The sequence below is a fragment of the Colias eurytheme genome, chromosome 9, assembly GCF_061535395.1.
Source record: "Colias eurytheme isolate Ceu_HAF_F1 chromosome 9, ilColEury1 Martin Lab GWU primary, whole genome shotgun sequence".
Taxonomy (NCBI): Eukaryota; Metazoa; Arthropoda; class Insecta; order Lepidoptera; family Pieridae; genus Colias; species Colias eurytheme.
This window is the reverse complement of record NC_142988.1, coordinates 5,605,545-5,627,496: the sequence shown is the minus strand read 5'-3', so window position 1 is coordinate 5,627,496 and position 21,952 is coordinate 5,605,545. Positions and strand designations below refer to the sequence as shown.

At 33.9% G+C, this 21,952-nt stretch overlaps 3 protein-coding genes across 3 annotated transcripts; all 3 read right to left on the bottom strand.

The window, feature by feature from the left end:
* Positions 1-666: 666 nt before the first annotated feature.
* Positions 667-5,236, bottom strand: mRpL16 (mitochondrial ribosomal protein L16). The gene is made up of 5 exons (XM_090105983.1): positions 5,050-5,236; positions 4,896-4,973; positions 4,653-4,810; positions 3,842-4,084; positions 667-924 (listed from the first exon to the last, which is right to left on the bottom strand). The coding sequence occupies exons 1-5, from the start codon at positions 5,078-5,080 to the stop codon at positions 709-711; spliced, it is 726 nt and encodes a 241-aa protein (XP_089962109.1). The 5' UTR covers positions 5,081-5,236; the 3' UTR covers positions 667-708.
* A 1,582-nt stretch (positions 5,237-6,818) lies between these two features.
* LOC149905781 (uncharacterized) lies at positions 6,819-12,619 on the bottom strand. The gene is made up of 5 exons (XM_090105984.1): positions 12,320-12,619; positions 11,835-11,890; positions 11,632-11,744; positions 10,562-10,718; positions 6,819-8,113 (listed from the first exon to the last, which is right to left on the bottom strand). Exons 1-5 carry the CDS (start codon positions 12,450-12,452, stop codon positions 7,946-7,948), a joined length of 627 nt encoding a protein of 208 aa, XP_089962110.1. The 5' UTR covers positions 12,453-12,619; the 3' UTR covers positions 6,819-7,945.
* Positions 12,620-14,214: 1,595 nt separating this feature from the next.
* LOC149905780 (uncharacterized) lies at positions 14,215-17,236 on the bottom strand. Its single transcript, XM_090105979.1, has 2 exons — positions 16,916-17,236; positions 14,215-16,663 (listed from the first exon to the last, which is right to left on the bottom strand). Exons 1-2 carry the CDS (start codon positions 17,078-17,080, stop codon positions 15,011-15,013), a joined length of 1,818 nt encoding a protein of 605 aa, XP_089962105.1. The 5' UTR covers positions 17,081-17,236; the 3' UTR covers positions 14,215-15,010.
* Positions 17,237-21,952: the final 4,716 nt, after the last annotated feature.

Sequence of the window (21,952 nt, the reverse complement as noted above, 5' to 3'; positions counted from 1 at the left end):
CCTATAGAACCCATTGATTTTGAAAAATAAAGTAAGTACCTGCGGAAAGGGGAATTGGAAAAAGGTTATTATATTCTGGAATTCAGTAATTTCGATTTTAATAGGGTTATACCATGAAGGTTAAACACTCGTTAAATATCGATCGTTGTGGGCATTACCTCAAGAGAAGTGTATAATATTGGGCAATCATATTATTAGCATATATTTTTTTCACTAAAGCATCTTTTTTTAATGGAACTAAATCGATCATGAGCTGATCAGTGATAACAAAGCAGAACCTCATACAGCTAGTTTTCGAGTCGAGTGACTACCGATTCTAAAGTAGAAGGGCAATTAATCGAAGCCGGGCGCTACAGCAAACAGGCTCAAGAAAATATAGCCCACATTCAAATCTATGAAGCAGATTTTGAATACGTAAGTAACTACATATATTCTCTATATACATATTGTATGAAGAATAGCAGTACTGTTTTCTAATGAGTATTTTGTACACTATTGACTTATAATTATGCTGATATGAGTCATTCTTGTAATATATTGTTCGATAATAATGGTCATACATTTCACATTTTTAATCACAGTTTTCAATATAGGTAGCGCCATCTATTGAAATTTAAGAGTGATTCAAATACGTACGCATTTATGAGTAACAAAAAAAAACTACAATTATTACTATTCACTAAATTTTATTGTCTATTCCATTACATCTTACAAATATTTGCAGAACCATCTATGGTCATATTTCGATATATGCTTGTGACAGCCGCCCATATTGTTTTGGATTAAATATTTCATTGTGTAATTATTTTGGTTATTTTCTTCCTTCCACTGTTCGTCGGCTGCAAATTTCTCCATTATTTCCTGTGACACTGGCTCAGCTTTGAAAGGCAGTCTCTCGGCAATGATTCGTAACATGTTTTTTACCTGTAAGATACAAAGTGTAAAAAAAATCAAGAGTTAAAAAAGGAGAGATTATTCGTTTTTTAAACATCGAAATTAGCTATAGTAAATTAATTTGAATAGGCAACATTTGAAAGTTCAACAAAATTCAACAATGTAACCTTGTCAAATGTTTCCTATTAACCTTTTGAACGCCAATGACATCTATAGATGTCATGCGCAATCGTGCCCTGTGCGCCAACGACACCTATACATGCCAAGAAACAGATCATAGATAAATACAAAATAAACATATTAAACCTTTACTTTTACGTGTTTTATTTATACAGTTTATGAACTGAATCCCCAGTTATTACATAATTGTACACAGTAAACAAAATTGCCAAGTAGTTATTCAAATATTTGATGACAAAAAATAACTTAATTAATGGCTAAAAAAGCATGTTCTCTCGCGCCAATGACATGTATACGTGCCTACTAGTGATGTAGTGTAATATTCAAGTAACTTCATTAAAATTTCAGCGAAATTACTCTAACTCGCTTAATTTTTGTAATAACTACAAAAAAAATATATAAGCTTAGTCACTGAGAAAAAAGGTAAATACTACATTCTTTGGTATAATACCATATTGTCTATATTGTGGATATTGTTGATTTGAATATTTTCCTTTTCGCCAATCATGCGCATCCCTAGCACAGTATCGATATGCAATCCCTTCTGCGCCATTGACATGAATAGATGTCAGACTGGTGACGTCGTAAGCGCGTGCCGTGTTGTTAAGTGCGGAAAGTTGTAAAAATATTTTATCGAGTAGGTATCTACCAATATTATAATCGCAAAAATGGCAAGTGAAGAGTTTTATAGTACAGAAGAACTATTTTTATTGATATTTTATATAGATAATTTAATTTTAAATTATCTATATAAAATATTATAGATTGTTGATTTTTTATTAAGTATTTTTTATTTTCATGTGATATTTTACAAATAAGTACAAGGCTATTAATGAGCATAATAATTATATAGATAGGTAGGTAAATACAAGGCTGTTAATGAACATAATGATTATATACAATTGTTGATTTTTTATTATTTTTTATTTTATCGTCACAAACACAATGTATGCGTTCTAGCATAATATTTATTGTCCATGTACTTAATGATAAAAATTCGCTTAGGTCCAAAATGTATAAATATCTCTAAAAATCTGTAGGTACTTACCTATTTAGCAGTTTTCAAAATTTATTACCTAATAAGTCTAATCAGTGCCTTTATTAGAATATTCTTATGATACAAATTGTCGCTATTTCATATCAAAATATGGTAATTGACCTAAATAGGTACCTACATATAATTAGTATTTGTAATAACTCAAGTATTAAACTAAATGATTGGAAAATAAATATGTAGTTTTAATGCAATTCCCTTTATTTAAAGGTAATAGTTGTTTTGATATTTACAAATAAACACTCCTCAATAATACCTATACTTAGTTCATATAAACTTAATAAATAAACTCGATAAGTTATAATAATATACAGCTACACATCCCTAATCAGAAGCGAGAGATTATAAAAAAAAGGATGGTTGCCCGCGCCATTGGCATGTATACATGCCAATGGGGCGTAACTGATAGAGAATAGTGCTGTAACTTGCTGCAATTTTATATGTATTTTTGTATCTCAAAAGGTTGATTTTTTTTGTTGATAGTTGCTATAAATGTGGTCTTAAGTTTTTACAGTAGGAGATGAGGTTAAATAAATATTATTTTTGTGTTATAAGCTGTTTATTCAAATATTCAGACGTGAATTATTATGTTTATCGATAACATTTTGGAATCCCTACTATTTTCAAGGTTATCTCATTGAATTTGTGGCTTGGCGTGGAGGGCACGGCGATGCGTTTTTGCTCTGGCGGTCAAAAGGTTAACATAACTCCAGTATAACTTAACATTCATAACAAAATAAGTGTAATTTCAATATACGAAATGAATTAAAAAAAAATGCATACACAAAGATCGAATGGACTTAATCATGATAATATAATGATTTTGTTTCTCATTTCCATAATACTCGGGTACCACCAGAAGGACAGTACCCGGATCTTTGGAAGGCTTACGTGGGGACACGGATCCAACACGCAGAGGCCCTTTCGAGAATTTTAATGTGTTGTGGGACACCAGCCGCAGCCTGCCCATGACTGCACTATAGAGATACAGCCCTGGGCAGTCCGCGGCCGATGTAGGACTATTGCAGGGTATGGAAATTTAATGATTGGGCTATAGATTGGGAAGCTAAATGGACTGGTACTGAGGACTATGGGAAACTATGGCACCTGCCTTTCTACTAAAAGAAAGTAAAAATATGTTGGCAGGTGGTGACTCGCCCTCTCACTGTATGGGCCCCCGAAATAAGTCGCTGCAATAGTGCGACAAGGGGGCAACATATTGTGAGCAGCTAAGGGTGGAGAGGCGTCCCTGGACTTTAAACTACGATCACGCGCTCCCTGAGGGTCCAGCATCACGTGCCCACTCGCCACTTACGATTCGCATCCACCCTTCGAGCTAAAAGCTCTCGCGACTCCACTCTGGCCGGCCGGTTAAGGCAAGCCAGAGGTGGGGGTCCTGTCCTCGTCAGGCTTCACTCCGACCGGCCGGTGAAGGCGAGCCGGAGATGAAGACAGGGGCCTCCCCCGGGAGCACTCGGTTCCCGCGGGGTCGCTACTCCCCGACACCCCGCCACAAGGTGTCCTGCGGGTTGACTGATTGCACGGGTGGAATATCTATTGTCACGTAGACAATAGATATTCCAACCGTGGGCGATGGGGTGGTCACATCCCTACGCCCTAATGATTTGTTTTATTATTATAATCTTATAAACTGATAACAAGAAGAAAAGTAAAGAACAAGACAAGAAGAGACTGTAGTGAAATTCTACCTACCTCAGCATATTCACATTTTCCACCAACTTCAAAAATTATGCGTCCATTTTTTATTGGAGTGACATAATGGTCAATAGCACCTTTACCACCTCCCATACGTTGGCCCTGACCCTTCTTTGTGATTGGTTGCCATGGAGGATCAATACGCCAGATTGCAAACATTTTCTTTTGGTCTAATCTCCTTGCAACTTGAAGACGGACCATCTCAAAATGTTCATGACGCATTCTACCGCCACCCCTTGCCTTTTGAAAGATTCCTATATTAATAAATAAATATTTTGAAGTTGATCCTAATATGGATCAATCTATTAGGGCTGGTCTGCAGATGTTTTCTTTATTCGAGTTATTAATCTGTTGTGATGAATGAATAGTTTTAAATTGAAACTTCTGTAAGTGCATTGACATACCATATTTTTTAATCTTGCCAAAGTGTTTTCACTTCTGACTTTGTATGCTTGGTACACACGCCCTTTTTTTGATTGAAACTTCTTTAGGCACTTTGAGAGTAAAATTTCAAGATGGCGTCATGGCAATACCGTCACATTATGCAGTAAGGCACACGCTCTTTTTATCATGTTGTTTGTTTATTTTATGATATTATTTAAAATGAATGATAACCATAATAACATCAATGTGGGTTATTGTGAATGAAAACCCCTGTTCACAATTACCCACCCATACTATAATAATTGATGTAGCTGAAATAAATTTTCATGTCATCTTGGAGCTTTTTAATGTAGATTTAATTAACTTATACATATAAATATTTATATTATAAAATATTAAAATATATAAAATAAATGTTACTGACCACAACACCATACTGTTGCAACTGCAGTGTATTGTGTACTGGTTCTGGTCCTCTCATGTAACGCAACCTCTTTTGCATTTTAGGTGGTTTTATATTAGAAGGATAGAGGGGCACTTTATCATATACTCTCAATCTTTGCCGTTCCGGTATCTGAATATCTGAAATATTTTTAATAAGATTTTATTCCATACGCCCAATTATTAGTTTATTTTTATTTATTACTTAGACCTAAAAAAGTCATACCGTCATAGTTTTTCGGAGGAGGGAAGTATTTTATTCCCGCTGTGAAGATCATCTGAAGTTTTTCAGGTCGTAAAATATCTGTAATTTAATTCAATAAATTAACAAATAGGTTGCGATTCTAATGACGAAATATTGTTTCATTTTGATTACACACTTGCTGCGATATTCCACGTACGCCTCATCATTTTGTATGATATTTTATTCTAAAAAGGCATTCAATATTAGACTTTTAATATACTTTTGTATGTTATGCAAAGAAAAATGATATTATTATTTTATATAAACATTTTAGGTTATGTGAAATTAAATTTATGCGAGTTTGACGTTTTAATCCAATGGGCAATGGCTGTCATTAGTGTCATTTCAACGTCAATGACAATGACATACTACACGAAACGTTTTAAAATTTAGTTTAGTTTTTCATGGTAATTGTATGTAATTCTGTGATAATTATAATAATCGGTAAAAACAAAATAAAACGATATAATGAGGACTACGGTATACCTATCATCTGATTTTTAAGTTAACGGTCCTACTTCTTGGTCCTACTACAACCACTGGCAACCTTCTGGCAACCAACTACTAACTAGGTTGCCTAGCAATATATGGTAAAAAAACAAATAATAGGACATAGGACAAACATTTTTTATTATAATGATAAATTTGCAAATAGATTAACAAAGGAAGAACTAAATAACATAGTACTAAGCATAGTACGAATATTCTATAAAATAAGTTTAAATTTAAATGTAAACGTTGATAAAAAGGAAAATAATGAATTATAAAATAATGTTGAACTTACAAAAGTGCTTATATATCAATAGTTACGTTTATTGCGTATGGACCATTGTTGAATTATTTTATTTTTACGTTAAGGTTTGTATGTACACTAATTTAAATTATTTTTTAAGATGTTTTTTCGCTAGAAAATCTTAAAATAGGTATTTTAGTCAGTGTGTAGAAAAGCTATCTAACTATTTAATTACTAGTGAATAGCTGTCAAACGAACCAACAATTCTCTTTCATTTACAGAATAATGAGTATGATCAGCTTATAAAATATCTATCAATAACCTTATTCATAATGTTCACCAGCATAGAAAGCATAAGACTGTATCTTGGACATAGTGGAAATTTATTATATCGGGTAAGGATTTGATATTTAATACACAACAAAAAAATTATTAACTCTTTTTGTGTTATTATTACCAGTTTTATTTATAAAATTAATATGTGATTCAACTGAAAATAGGAAAATCAAATTTGTGTCAAATGTCATATATTATTTTAAAGTTAATTAAAATACTTAGTTCATAATTCTCGAAAATCCAAGCCATTCTGTGGCTGTGGGATACGTTTTATAGGACATACAGTTTATAATTATTAGTTATTACATAATAGTACGGGTGACAAGTGGCAACCCTACCACTAAAAGAGTACCTAGTTTATAATATTATTACATGTATTGCCACCACTACGCAAATAATAGTTTCAATTTAATTTACCTATATTAATATATCGTATCATTTCAGGTCCCAGAACTGGCCAGCTTTTTAATGTTAAGTGTATTCATGCAATTTCCCCTCATAACTTATTTTCTATTCAATCCATACTTATTGAATACTCCTCTAGAAGTAACATTGCATGCTTTACTTTGGATCACAATTTCGTCAGAAATTCTGCTTAGTTTTCAAGCTTTAAAACAAGCATCTTCCATAGCAAAGGGAGTTTATTTATCCACTTCGAGAAATAGACTTTTATGAAACTTGTTTGTGATGAGGATTATTGAATATTAAAGGTAAAATAATAAATACCTATACAAAAAAAATATAAGCAGATGTTAGGACTGAGGAGTAAGAAAATTACAAAATAAATTACATAAATAAATGGAGAAATGAAAAAAAATTGTATTTATTTATTATTTTATTACTTCACATTAAAGCTTCCTCATTGGTTTATTATATAAATCTAAGTACTTTATAAGCTAAAATAGTACAGAATTTAATAATGTGTTACTTTTGGAACTTTACATACAAAAATATTTTAGTACCTTACACACCTTTTCATATGTTTACTTCATACACTACAAAGGCGAAACTCTTCAATGAAGGTATTTTTAATGTTTGCACAAACAGCACCATATTATTTTTGATACAAAAAATAATTAATTTGCTTAATCATAATATTATTCAATTGAATTATTTGCATACAACTGTAATAATATAATACCTAAGTATGTACTTGTTATTAGGGATTTAATTAATATTATCGAAAACAGATAAACACATATTTTCAATTCAAGGACCATTTTAAATATTATGTAATGCTTACTATATTTTTTCGTGAAATGATTATATGTATAAACTGTCATGCCTGCTCCTGATTTGTGCATATCTTATGTCTATTTTAATAAATTAATTAATAATAAATATAATACCATTAACTATTGGGTTTCTGGCTAAAAATTATTAATTCAAACAGTTTTATCAATTTTAATGAAAATCTGGAAGTAAAACAAAATAATAATAAAGTAGACCCGGGGTATTCCGACAATCGTTTTGCAGGGCAATGTTGGAGTATCGATTTGATATTAAAACAATATATGTATGTATTAGGTAACAGATGTGTCGGATCGGATTATAGGGGGCAGCTGATATGACAAGGGCCGGTGTAACGCGGGTCTACTGTATGTAATTTTTATCAGTAGAAAACAAATTATAGGAGCAATGCTTGCCATTATCAAGTTCAATATTTTTCTTAATTTGTACTTCCAGATTAATTATTACATAAAATTTAAAAATACATAAGTATTACAATAGAAAATCTTTGGCTCTTTCTGTTTTTAATAACTCAACAATTGTTGAATATCACATTACAAAAATTATTGTATTCGTTACTGGTACATAACTTACACAAAGTTATCATTTTATGGGAGTCAAAATTGCCTACTTAAAGTAAAAAGAAAAGATATTGTGTTGATGTCATGAGAAACAGAATTTTCAGTGTAACAAAATTTAGGAAAAGATCACAGTGTGTACATTAATAAAGTATCTAAACTTCAAGGAATAAACCACTGTCTTTAAAAAAATTATCAATTTCCAATCTTACAACATGTAAAGATGATGTAAAAGTTGCCATTTTGGTTTCAAATGACTCAACACTGGCCAAGCCTAAAGATGCGATCATTTGCGGAAGTGTAGGAGACATTTTGCAGATGACCTGGAAATAAAATAAATTTATTAATAACCTCATAGACCGGGAGATACTAACACAAAATTTCGAGTCATTTGTAACAGGATGGCGGTTCTACAGGGGTCTTAGTACGCAATGACAAAAATAAAAACGATGGTGTGAACACTGGTACCGGCGGCTTAGTCGCGTGGGCGTTAGTCGAACTCGTCGTAAAAATAGCGAAAGTCAAACGATTTGTAACACGAAAATTTTAGAATTTACCGATAGCCCATAAAAAAGAAGTAGGCGTTAGTGTCATGCCATACTTTTCCGGTGTGACTTACAGCCCGCCATACCGACGCAAATGTGTTGATTTAAAAAAAAACAATTCAACCATTTGTACCAGGTGCAGGCTAACTTTTGCACAGGTAACCATCGTCGTGTAGCCATTTACGAAAATCACCATACCATACTTTTCGAACGATTCCAAATGGTCGCCATATCGCCGAAAATCTGCAAAAATTTTTTTTTTCGCCAAACTTTTTGTACCAGTATTGCATTTGGATTTTTGGAGAGTATTTGATAAAATGTGACCATTATTATATTTGCCATACTTCTAGTAGGGGGAAAAAGTGCTGCCATACTTCATAAATAAATTTATTATTAATTTATAGAAGTGAAGATTTCTACCACCTAGATCTTTGAAATTATGTATTTATATTTGTTGAACCTCAAACTTATAGGAAAGATTAATGCCATACTGTTACAAATCGTTCAAAATACGAATAAAATCATACAATAAAAAAAAAAATCTTATACACATTCGCCACCTCCCACAGGTATGGCATTATCACACTTCTATTTATAATCATTCATAGGCCAGTAGAAATCGACACTAAAAAAACCCTAAATTCGCAAAGCACGATGTAGATTTGAATTTTTGGTATGTTGTTTGGATCAGTTAGGGTGATGTAAATCCCAATTTGCAACTTCGAAAAAGTTGTGCTCGCTGCGCACCAAGTCCTGCGTTCTCAGTTTCAATTCTTTAAAAATCTATTTCTACCTTCTTTTTGTTTTTCAGATATTGTGTGTGAAATATTTGTCTCACAGACTTTGTTCTATGCTCTTATGAAAGAAAATTAAATGCACTACAACTTTATTATACGAACTTCTCATAGAACGAGCGGTTTTTGCCAATATTTTGCTTCAAACGGGAGCAAAACTAAAAATTTCAATATTTCGGGAAAAATGAACCATCTTCGAATGGCCACAGTTTAGTCGTTATAAGGTTTAGAGAGCTGCGGTTAGGCTTAAATTGTTGCAAATTTAATAACCTTAATTTATGTACTGAATCATACTTGTCGGAAACGCATAGTTTATGACTTTTAGAGCAAAAAGTGAAAAAAGTCCAAAATTTTCGCAGTTTATCACGTGGTGCGCAGCGAGCACAACTTTTTCGAAGTTGCAAATTGGGATTTACATCACCCTAACTGATCCAAACAACATACCAAAAATTCAAATCTACATCGTGCTTTGCGAATTTAATGTTAATTTCCACTGGCCTATCAAGAGTTGTTGAAAAAAAAATTTAGGGTGTTACAAATAGTTCGGCGAAAAAAAAATTTGCAGATTTTCGGCGGTATGGCGACCATTTGGAATCGTCCGAAAAATATGGCATGGCGATTTTCGTAAATGGCTGCACGACGATGGTTACCTGTGCAAAAGTTAGCCTGGTACAAATGGTTGAATTGTTTTTTTAAATCAACACATTCGCGTCGGTATGGCGGGCTGTAAGTCACACGGGTATGGCATGACACTACCGCCTACTTCTTTTTTATGGGCTATCGGTAAATTCTAAAATTTTTGTGTTACAAATCGTTTGACTTCGCTATTTTTCCGACGAGTTCGACTAACGCCCACGCGACTAAGCCGCCGGTACCAGCGTTCACACCATCGTTTTTCTTTTTGTCATTGCGTACTAAGACCCCTGTAGAACCGCCATCCTGTTACAAATGACTCGAAATTTTGTGTCAGTATCTCCCGGTCTATCACAATTAAGTAGCAATTTAAAGTGGGCAATTAACTAATTTGGTAGGAGATTTAAAATCGTTAACCATAATGGAGAATTAAAAAGTTTTAATTTTGTGAAATGTTAATATGGGTGGGTCTTTCTTTTTTTTTAAATATCAATAAATTTAAAGTATGATAATTTTGCAATATTTTCGAAATGTATGCTACAATTTCAGTAAGTATTAGTAATTTAAATTCATGTATTATGTATGAATTCACTAATCTTCAAAGCAATTGTATAATAAAAAGACAAACAAATAATGATAAAAATCAACACTATGGATTGAATATGATTTAAATATTATTACTAAGCTCAAAGATTTAGTTTAAAAACAGGTACCTAATTACTAATTTAATGAAATGTGTATTTCTATCCATAGGTATGACTTTCAAGTTAAAATATGATATATGAAAATTTAAATGTACCGAAAACAGGCGCTGTACTATCCAATTATGATATTTTTTCACAGAGCCTTCATAAGCTGATGAGAAGATAGCCTTCATGTTTATATCATCACTCTTGACTTCACTCTTCAAGCCTTGCAAAATACCATCAAATGTGAGCTCAAAAAACAGTAATGCCCTGAAATTTGAAATACAATCATTTTGTAATTAAAATTTCACATAGAGCCTGAAAGATGAACAACATACAAACAGAAAAGCTTAAATGAAGAAAATATATGATATGTGAATATCCTAATTCCAATATAATTTTTTATTTACAATGCCAATAAATAGGCAAGACTCAATTTAAATACATCTAAATAAAACCTTGTACACATCTTTTCTATTGATACAGTCAAAACATAGAACTATGAGCAGGCCTCCGTCACTCGCTCAAGGTCGCGCTATAAGCGCCTACCGCACAGTAGGTCGGTACCGACCCAAGCGGCAGTTGGTTGGCACACGCGAGACTGCGCACCCGCGTCACGTTTCCCGCGCTCGCTACCAAGATGCCCAGTTATTGCGATGTGGACGGGTGTTGGAGTTCAAGAGTGAATAACAAGGAATTGTCTTTTTTTAGTAGTAGCAGTAACAAAGAAACTCACAAACCTACCAGGCTACTTTTTATCCAGGAGACACATATAGCGGGTCCACGCGGGTGAAACCGAAGGAAACAACTACTATCAATAAGATTTCATTTTTTTATTGTATAATGTAACAAATATAATTAACAATAAAAAATTAAGTGTTTCAGCAACTCTGTGTTTAATTTACGCGCTCGGTACAACCCTAAAGTTTTCGTTTGATGACGCAATCACGCGGCGTGCGCGGGAAACTCGCTTCTCAGTGCGTGTTCGTAGAGTACATTTCTTACTGCAGCCGAGTTGCGGCGCATTTTGTAGGTAAATATAGCGTAGGTATTTTAGCTTTTGTATGGGAGTGATGTATCTGTTACAAAGTAACTATTCTCTAATCTGTGCTATGAGTGAGATATAAACAATTTTACTGTCAACCTTTACTTAGATTGAGAGTTGTACATAGTACATACCTACCTATTGAGCCATAATGTAGCCTCAGCACCCGTGCATCCACCTTTTGATTTTTCTTTCATTATTAATTCGAATAGACAGGAATTCTCATCATAAGTAAAATTGTTTTTTATTTTCTGGAAAAAATAAAAAAAAAAAACTCTAAATCATTTAGTTTTAACTTGTCATAGATATAATGATGGTTTTAAAAAAGAAATTATACTTACATCTATATTACCTTGCATGTCATTTTTTACAGGACTAAAGATTTTGCCAAGACTATCTGCAATACAAAAATAGAAGACATTTTTTTTCTTATCAGTAAATAGTAATAACCAGATTATTATGTATGAAACCAATATTGTATATATCTACTTTCATATTGTTTTATAGATGCTCATGTAGGTAAGAAATTTCATCAATTCATTTAAATCTTTATAAGTATAAAAGTAAAAACATAATAACAAACAGAATTCAAAGTTTTTTTAAACTATTAACTGTAACCAAAAATTACTATGATCAGTCAGTACAATCATAATGACAAAAATTTTAAATGTTTTACTAGCTAACTTCTATGTACTTTATTTCAAACTGTATGTGTTATGTTTAATATATTATAAGTACTAATATAATAATTATTCATAGACTGAACATTTTAAAGTTCTGTGTGTCGATTATCTAACCATGAAAAGTACTAGTTAAATTTACTTACCAACAATTGATACTAAATCTGATGAAGCCTTCACAAATTCCATTAAATTTATTCGTCCATTCTGTATAGGTGGAAAGTAATTCAGGTCTTCAAAATCAATTTGTTTTTGCAATTGAGTGGACGGCCCGGCCATGGTAGATAAATAGGGGACATCGTATGTTTCATTGTTAAATAATTTTGTTACAGCTTACAATATTGTTATCAGATAAGCAAAGTGATAAAAACATCATTTCATTTTAAGCGTAGATAGGTATTAAAAAAATCATCATGCTTTGGTTGCGGTTTGATAAAATAATTTGACAATATTATTATTTGTTATTTGACATTGACAGACGACAGTCGAGCTTATTGTGTTGCTAGGCTTAAACACTTTAAAATTTGAAAAAATAAAATTTCACACATACATAATTTACAAAGCCATGTTAATTATGAAATTCTTTATAATAAAATATATATGTACATAAATACCCTCCATATTATTGGAGTTTGTCTCCCATAGTAATAATATAAAAAATGTCTTGAATTTTATTTATCCGACTGAAGTTATAATAATTATGTTGAAACTTGAAAATATTATAGTGTACAAAAGTTGTATTAAAAAAAAACACTAAAAACTAATTCACGTTCGGGCGAGCGTTCGGGACTTAGAGTTATTCCAGTCAAGCAAATGGTCAAACACTTCGAAGTTAGTGGCTAGTGCAATCCATACTAATATTATAAATGCGAAAGTAACTCTGTCTGTCTGTCTGTTACTCAATCACGCCTAATCTACTGAACCAATTTGCATGAAATTTGGTATGGAGATATTTTGATACCCGAGAAAGGACAAAGGCTACCTTTTATTGCGAAATATGTACTACGGGCGAAGCCGGGGCGGACCACTAGTAAACAATAAATACACATTAGCTAACTATCAAGTTTAGATGTACACATAGCATGTGAATAAACGAAATGAGATTAATTGGTATTATGCTACTATTTTATATTTTTATAACTGTCAAATAATATTTTAATTGATATTATATCTACTCAATTAGTTGGGTCTAAGCTAAACAGAACAGCTGCATTAGTTAGTACTGACACCCATAATGCTTCGTTTTGGTACCAACGTACTAGTTATTATTCTGTGACCAACGTAAGATATTATTGTATACATAGTACCTAAGTATTAGAACTGTCCCTTGTCCTATTCGAAATGTAGGTAGATACTTATACAAAATCACAGCAAAATTAGCGTAATAAATTACTAGACGCTTGCAAAACCCGTGGCGGCTTTTCTTGGACTCGCATTCAGTTACAGTTTTATTTAAATATGATTAAATATGAGGAAGCAACGGAGCAGACGCGTCACCTGATGCTTAGTTTTTTTTATGTCAGAGCAAGCAAAGAGCTAGGTGGGCCATCTGATGTTAGTGGTCACCACCGCCCATAAGCACTAGTAACACTGGCGGTGTTACAGGTGCTTTGCCGGTCTTTTAAGTACAAATAAGCTCTTTTCTTGAAGGCACCAAAGTCGTAGTTGTTCGGGAACACTGCGGGTGGTATATCGTTCCATAGCTTCAGTGATTAGCGTCGCTCATATGCTCAGTTTTAAGGGACCATCAATAATTTAGTACATTTAAAATAACTTGCAAAAGGAACAGAATAAGACACCCGTACTTAAGAATAAAATATAGGGACGGAAGAAATTCGTAGCACTTACTAGGGTATGGTTGTATATCCGGCTCTGTTAGAACTCTTTGAGATTGGTCTATAAAGAAATCATTTATGAATCTGTTGCCTTTAACTTTGATTAAAATATAATCATTAAATAGGTATCTACTAATAATAAAATTGTAGGTACAGCGTACATACAATATTATTCTTAAAATAAACTATAATTCTGAGATTATTACTTTAGTACACATGAGATATAGATTGAGCATATAGCTCATGAAGTAAAGGACATTTTCTCATATACAACTTTTAAAATAAAACAAAAGTATGTATAGCCACAGTTATAGTCTTTACTTATAATATCACTGGCGGCATACAGCGAAAAACTTATTCATTTGATAGTTTTAGTACCTATATTTTAAGCTAAGGCAATAAGTATTTAACATAACTAAGATTTTAGATAATTGCTAAAATATACAGAAATATACTTCAGATTATCCCTAAATAGAATAATTTCCTCGTCGATGGTAAATCATTTGTCGTTTGTTACACATCATTTTTTATTTTTAACATAGTTACTTGTTTAAAAATAAATTAAGTAACTATTTACATATGGATATTCAATTAAATGTATATTTGTATGGCATCCAATGTATTTTTGCTTATTTGTACTTAGGGTCAAACATAAAATTTAATTATTTTTTTGGACTTTATAGATTATTTTTCGAATTTCATAGGCTACACTTAAAAGGGTGGAGTAGTCAGTCAGTCTTATGTATTAAAAATTTTGTTTTAGTATGGGCTCCGCTTTGTAATTTTTCTCGTATTATTATTCTATTTTTATGCTTAGCTGAAAATGTTAAAGCATAGTCTAACTAGGTATATTACTTATTGTAAATATGCTATTGCAAACTTGCTGATTTCGCCACTTTTCAGTCCTTGCTGACATTTATGTACATGTTCTTTATTGTCACCATAATTGTCACTTTTTGAGTTTGCATTTGGTTTATAACGATTCCATCACTATTACACGTTTTAGTATGAAAATGTTTGTTTTAACACGTTTCCTAAGTCATCTTCTACAATAATTGTTAATACTCTGCTTTTTGGAGAAAATGTAAACGGAACTAAAAATCTCTTTTCCGGAAGAACATTAGTGAATTCGTATGAATCCAAAACCATTCCACTCGTCTCATCTCTAACTTCCACAATTCTTATTCCTGCCGTCGATAATATCAACATCTTGTTTTTATCAAACTTTAATGATCTTGTTATGGCTTGTCTCTCTCTGCCGTACTCATTGTTAAACCACCTATGGTATGATAACAGAACTGCACAATTTCGGGTCCAATAAATTGAATCATTACCATTTGAACGGTTTGCATTTCTCTTAGAGTCTGACATTCTATTAGTTATAGTAGAATAAACACTAGAAGGTCTTGTTATGGGAGTAACGTTGGGACTCCGTCGAACTATATCCGATTTGGACATAGAAACAAAGTTACCAAGGGTCGTCTTACTTCGGGGTCCCAATATTCTCAAGGGTTCGGCCACATTCATAGTGACGTTTATATTTCGTTGTAAAGAAACTGTAGAATGTTGCACTGGCTTACCATTAAAATTATTCATATTGTCTTTTGTTAATGCTGATCTTTTATCTCCGACTAGAAACACACGATCTAAATTGTCGAAACCTCTGCCCATGATTCCATCTTTTGTATGTCCAAGATCAAAAGTATGACCCAATTCATGCAATACAGATCCCAATGTTGTTGCAAAACACCCTCCCCATGTTCCACGATATCCACTGTCGTCCATAAATCTTCTGGTATTGACAGGAGTGGGGTCCAACAATTTTGGCACAATGTCTGCAATAGTTGATGGCCATGTGTATAAGCAAGCTGATCCAAACAAAGCCAATCCACCTCCACCTAAAGCCGCATATGCTTCAGTGTAAGATACAATTTCGTCATGGGTAAGAGGTTTATCATTATCGGTGCCTTTAAATCTTGTACAGGAAATAAATCCTAAGAACTTTCTTTCATTACTTCCTAAGTCTGATAACATGAGTTCTCTTCCGAAATGAGTCCATAGCTCATCCTGTTTCATTTTTCGCGCTTTATTTACATTTAAGGAACTCTTAAAAACCATGCATTCGGGATTTTTATTGTTTACTTCATGTTCAAGTTGAAATGTTTTACGGCCGACACCGCTTTCATAAAGTTTTTCGGCTGTGACACTCTGTATAATCTTTGCACCAATAGCAATTCGAGAGCAGGCACTCTCAATGGAGTTATCGATTTCAGGTGGACACTGAAAACAACCATCGTGGCCTTGACAGACTATAAAGACTGGTGTAACTCTCAGATTCGTCCTGCGCGGTTCGTACCTTAAAATAAGATTATTTTTTTGCACACCGTTAAATTCTAAATCAATGATGTTTTCACCTTTCTGAAGATCAATTATCATTTTAAATTCTCGGTTATATACATCCCAAAACGTCTCGATTTTGTTTCCAATGGTCGTTAGAGCACATTTTATTTTTTCATAATTATTACAAGCTCCATATGTGATAATACCTTTTAACAAAACTAAAGAATAATTTACGGTTTCACCGTGTTGAAAATTTGTAATAAATATAGAGTTTTGTTCATTTCTGTTTGGTTCATTCGTTCGGTTGTCCATTACCTGGAAATAATTTTATTATTGCATGTTATGCCATTGAAAATCTGTCATTATTGTTAAGCCTCAAAGGCTTTAAATCTTTATGTTATAATTAGGTTAAGCGTAGATATAAAATACACACATTACGTTACACTTATCAACATGACCTTCATTTAAAACATTTGCTTAAACTTTTACTAAAGCAAATGAGAACATGCCGACATTAGAAGTAAAGGTCGTCCCAAATGAATAGTTTCGCACTGAAGCATGACTCACCATGATGCAGTTAGCGTGGAGCGCGCACAACCAGCGCGACGGGAGAACTGCGGTGCGGGCGGTGCGGCGCGGTGGCGGTCGGCGGAACAGGCCAGTCGGCCGCGTGCAGCGTCGATCCTCTTCACTTCCCTTTTGCCTGATCGTCGGGATGGACACACTGCGCATGCTCGTAGATGCAGACGCACATAACACAATAACGATTGCGACGCTTTGCGATACAGACTTACTGTCTCCACTGCCACGAGGGAAATTTAAAAAGTCCGATGCAGCAAATAAATCATGAGTCACCGTTTTTAAGTGTCTTTGTTTACTTCAGCGCTCTTTATTTTAAACGGGATATCGCCAATTTTATACAGAGAAGGATTTATAATTTTGTATAGTAGATCGTGGTAGAAGTTAGAACTGAAGTTAAAGATAATGTCATCAAACATGTATCAGCTTTTCATTACGAAACATATTTTTGTTGTGTGTGAGATAATATAATATGTAGTGTTTTGTTAATATTTATATAATGTTGTTGTTCTTTTTAATAAGAAAAAATACTATTCATTTGACACCTAGTCCATATTTGAATTTTTTGGTATTGGAGTTATTCTATTACATAATTTCATTCTTGTCTTAAGCATATAAATTCAAGTTGTCATTGGAGAAGCACCTATCGATTATATTTATTGTTTATTTAACATAGAGAAAAGTAAGATAAAATTAAAAGCTGTGATTATAAGTATGTATATTATGCAAATGTTTCCTGTAATTCAAATACACGAAAATGCGTAAATTGCTGCACTTTTCCGTTAGGCGCTTTGTTATTCCACGAGTTAGAAATAAAATTGGATAGTAAATAATGAAAGGATTGTATTTTTATCCGACTGCGACATAATGACGGTCATGTAGTGCATGTGTGTACGTAGTGCACACTAAAAGTTTTGCGTTGCGGGCCAACCATAAATGTTAGAATTTTGAATGTTATATTTTTTTAACATATTATGAAGTCTCATTAGCTGTAGAAAAAAAAATTTGGCGGGAAGCGCTTGTCAATTGTTTTTTATCTCAACTTGAAGTTCGTTGTCCGTAGCAAAAATGGAGCTAATACGAAAGAATTTTAGGGCGATGATTTTTTAAGATTTTAAAAGTTCGCTTTCTCCAAAAACTTGCACTGCTCGCCTTTAAAATACTTTTGGGAGGGAAGCACTGTAAGGCATTGATATGCTGAATTTCATCGCGGCCATGTTTCTCTCCATGATGACATTCGTGAAGGTCAACCCTCAACTGCGATCACGGAGGAAAATATGGCTACCGTCAGACGACTAATTTAAGAAAATTGCCATATCACTTATTAGGAGATTCGAGGACATTTGGGGATTGGTATGAGCCCAAGTCAGAAAAATTTACATGAACATTTCAAGGTTAGGAAGCTTTGTTGCCAGTGGATTGCTCACAAACTCACTCCAGAACAAAACGACATCGAGTAGATTGATGTAAATAAATGCTATTAAAGTACAATCACAGACATTCTAATGCTGTGTATAATATCGTAACAGGATATGAAACACGCAAAAGAACTAAAGTCACTGACATAGCCCACCGTATTAGTAAGTTGAAGTGGCGCTGGGCTGGGCATATAGCCCGCAGAACCGATGGCCGTTGGGGCAAAAAGGTTCTTGAGTGGCGACCACGTAAGTACAGGACGTCGCAGTGTGGGACGGCCTACAACGCGATGGACAGACGACCTGATCAAAGTGGCGGGGAGCCGCTGGATTCAGGCCGCTGGTGAACGGTCGTTTTGGAAATCTTTGGGGGAGGCCTATGTCCTGCAGTGGACGTCCTGAAAGGCTGGAAATGATGATGATGATGATGATATGAAACATGAATATATTGTTATTTTCCAGAAAGAAATTACCAATAATTAATTTTGGGTGTTTGAAAGTGACAGCAAACCAACAAAATTGAGGGAGGCGAGAAGGGTCGACAAACAAATGATTGCGTTTTTTTTCTCTAAGACGGGTTCTGTCTGTACTATCCCACTTGAGCAACAAAATACTGTTAATGCTGAGTCATACACTACTATTTGTTTGCCCATTGTCTTAGAAAAAATGAGGGAAAAGCGATCTAGAAGTTGCACCATGACAGTGCTTCGGCGCACACCGCGAACAAAACAAAGTCATTTTTAGCTTCTGAAAACATAGAGCACGTGACCCATGCCGCACGCAGTCTTTACCTAGCACCGTGCGATTTCTTCGTTTTCCCAAAAATCTAAGATTCAATGAGTGGTTCGACATTTACGTGGCCAGAAGAGGCCGTGAATGCTTTCAAACAGCACGCAGAAAACATACCCTCGGACCAATGGTCCTCATGTTTCCATAAATGGTTTGAACGGATGAAAAAGTGTTTTAAATGTAACGGAGAATACTTTAAAAAGGAGTAAATATAATATTACTCAAATAAATTGTTTTACATATGAGTTACGAAAAACTTTCAGTGTGGCCCATATTGTCAAAATGTATTAGTGTTGTATCAACATAAAGATTTTTAAGGGTAATTACGAATATATATATTACTAGCTTTCCGCCTGCGGCTTCGCCCGCGTTTTCAAAAAAAAACCCGCATAGTTCCCGTTCCCGTGGGATTTCCGGGATAAAACCTAGCCTATGTCACTCAGAAATGATGTAGCTTTCCAACAGTGAAAGAATTTTTCAAATCTGCCAAGTAGTTTCGGAGCCTATTCAATTCATACAAACAAACAAACAAACAAAAAATCAAACCTTTCCTCTTTATAATATTTGTATAGATGTATAGATATGGGAGGTCCGGGTGTGGGTGTGTGACCATATGAGTAACTGCCAGTTCTCTATAGAAGTAACAAATAATATCCTCCTTTTTTGAAGTCGTTTGAAAGAACGTGCATTAGTTACTTTGTAAGTACGATGATCGAGGTGTTATTCCAAACAAATTAGCAATAATTTAAGTTTAGCGATATCGGTGGTATCATAAGATATAGGTACCTTTTTTCATTTTTCATTCTTCCTCGTAATAGTTCATTTTATTTATAAATACTCCAGACTTTATTCAAAAAATATATACTTACTTACTTATTTCGTTTTAATTCTATATTTATGCAAGCTTTGAAGTATTGAAGTGTCCGAAGCAGGCGCTAAGGGAGGGTTTTTTAGTTATACTATCTACTAGTATAGTATTATATATAATAAAATTATTATCTTGTTATACCTAGTTTTGTCCAAGTTCTGGTTTTTAGTCAATGTTCAACAGTTATAATAATTTATTTTGCTGTCTTTGTTTGCAACCATCCTTTCACTGCGGTGCTTATTTTTTCCGAGTTGATAATTTCAAGTCTTTTACATAAACATAAACAACATCAACCAATGTAGGTACATCAACCAATCTTCATGGAGTTGATACTTGATAGTGTTTAATGACGGCAATCACGATTCACGATCTTTTCGATATAATTTTGAAACACTCAATAGGTACTATAAGAATTCGTTACTGAATTTGTTACTCCATACAATAATTAAATTTACTATAGGAATAAGAAATGAATTTTATGCCAATTTAATGCAAAAACTCACTATCCTGTTTCTTAAAATATTCCGACACTAAAATATTAGCAATATTTTGTAGAGTCAAATGATTGTGATGATTAAAAAACTTTTTTATTCTCTATGTTTAAAAATAAGAAGTTTATTCGGTCAAGAGACAATGAAACATGATCTCTGGTGATAAAAAGGGGTCGCCATATTTACAGCAATCACTTTCAGTGTAGATAATTTTGATAAATACACAAGCTCTATATAGGTATAGCAATTTAAAATTGTTCACTAATTAGGGGGGATTGTTCACTAATAATCTCCAAGCCAAATACATATCATCAGAATAAATAATACCTAAAATTTAAATATGTAGGTACTAAATAAAAAGTACTTAATTCGTTTAAAACGGACGCAACTTAATACAGCATGCGAAAGCCTTTCCCTTACATATCTACAATTTATTTCGAGAAATATACAAAGACCTTACAAAGACAATATGCTTATGATGGTTGTTGTTTAGCTGTTTCCATACCATTTTTTTCCAAGAATTCAGCATGAAAGTCTTGCAGTTCAGCATGAAAGCGTAACAGATAGAAAGCCCAGATATACTTTCACATTTAAAGGTACCATTAGTATTTCAATTAAACGTATAAAATGAAAAAAAAAAAGAGCAGATGTCGTGTTGTTCGGTTTTTATTACATCGCTAAGATTCGTTACATTCGTTTTAGTTCTGGATGTGAGATTAGATTTTCAAAATCTTTTAAGTAAGAGGCCCACATCCCAATCCCCTCCTATCCCATCCTTATCCCTACATCCCCTCCAAATCCTAGTTCCTTCCTAATCCAATCAAACAAAATAAATATGAAAGCGGCTTTATCAGGTTGTGTACCCCAGGAGGGTACCTGCATAGGCTGTGCAGGAGAATCCCTCCCTCAGCGTTTAAGCTGGGGCAGCCCGTCGTACTCTGGGGCGGGCATAAATCCGCATCCTACAACATCAAGGGTCAAAAAAAGTAAACGTGCAACATCCTTTCGTAAAACGCTTTCCGTGGATTTCTGCAACATCAGGGGCCTTCACAGCAACTTAAACGCCGTCCATCACCATCTTGAAACGGCTAAGCCAGCTCTATTTTTTCTAACAGAGACTCAGATTTCTCCTCCTTCAGACACTGCTTACCTTACTTACCCAGGCTTCAAACTCGAACACTCGTTCGTGCCACGTGCCGGTGTTTGCGTGTACGTTAGGAGTGATATCTGCTGCCGTCGTCTCACCATCCATGAAGCTGACGATCTATCTATTATCTGGCTGCATATTGACTTCAGGGATCGTACCCGTATTTATGCCTGCCTTTATAGATCTCACTGCGGAAATACCGGCACTGACAAGCTCTTCGAACACGTGCAGAATATGTCCGATAGAATTCTGCAGCAGTACCCCTCCAGCGAGCTTATAGTACTAGGTGACTTCAATGCTCACCACTCTGACTGG

Excerpts from the sequence above, each read along its gene's own strand:
- mRpL16 (XM_090105983.1), bottom strand. The coding sequence starts at position 5,080 with ATGATGAGGCGTACGTGGAATATCGCAGCAA. Across the intron at positions 4,974-5,049 it reads TACGTGGAATATCGCAGCAA|ATATTTTACGACCTGAAAAA; the intron begins GTGTGTAATCAA and ends ATTAAATTACAG. Across the intron at positions 4,811-4,895 it reads TCCTCCGAAAAACTATGACG|ATATTCAGATACCGGAACGG; the intron begins GTATGACTTTTT and ends AAAATATTTCAG.
- LOC149905781 (XM_090105984.1), bottom strand. The coding sequence starts at position 12,452 with ATGGCCGGGCCGTCCACTCAATTGCAAAAACAAATTGATTTTGAAGAC. Across the intron at positions 11,891-12,319 it reads AGATTTAGTATCAATTGTTG|ATAGTCTTGGCAAAATCTTT; the intron begins GTAAGTAAATTT and ends TTTGTATTGCAG. Across the intron at positions 8,114-10,561 it reads TAGTACAGCGCCTGTTTTCG|GTCATCTGCAAAATGTCTCC; the intron begins GTACATTTAAAT and ends TTTTATTTCCAG.
- LOC149905780 (XM_090105979.1), bottom strand. The coding sequence starts at position 17,080 with ATGCGCAGTGTGTCCATCCCGACGATCAGGCAAAAGGGAAGTGAAGAG. Across the intron at positions 16,664-16,915 it reads TCCACGCTAACTGCATCATG|GTAATGGACAACCGAACGAA; the intron begins GTGAGTCATGCT and ends AATTATTTCCAG.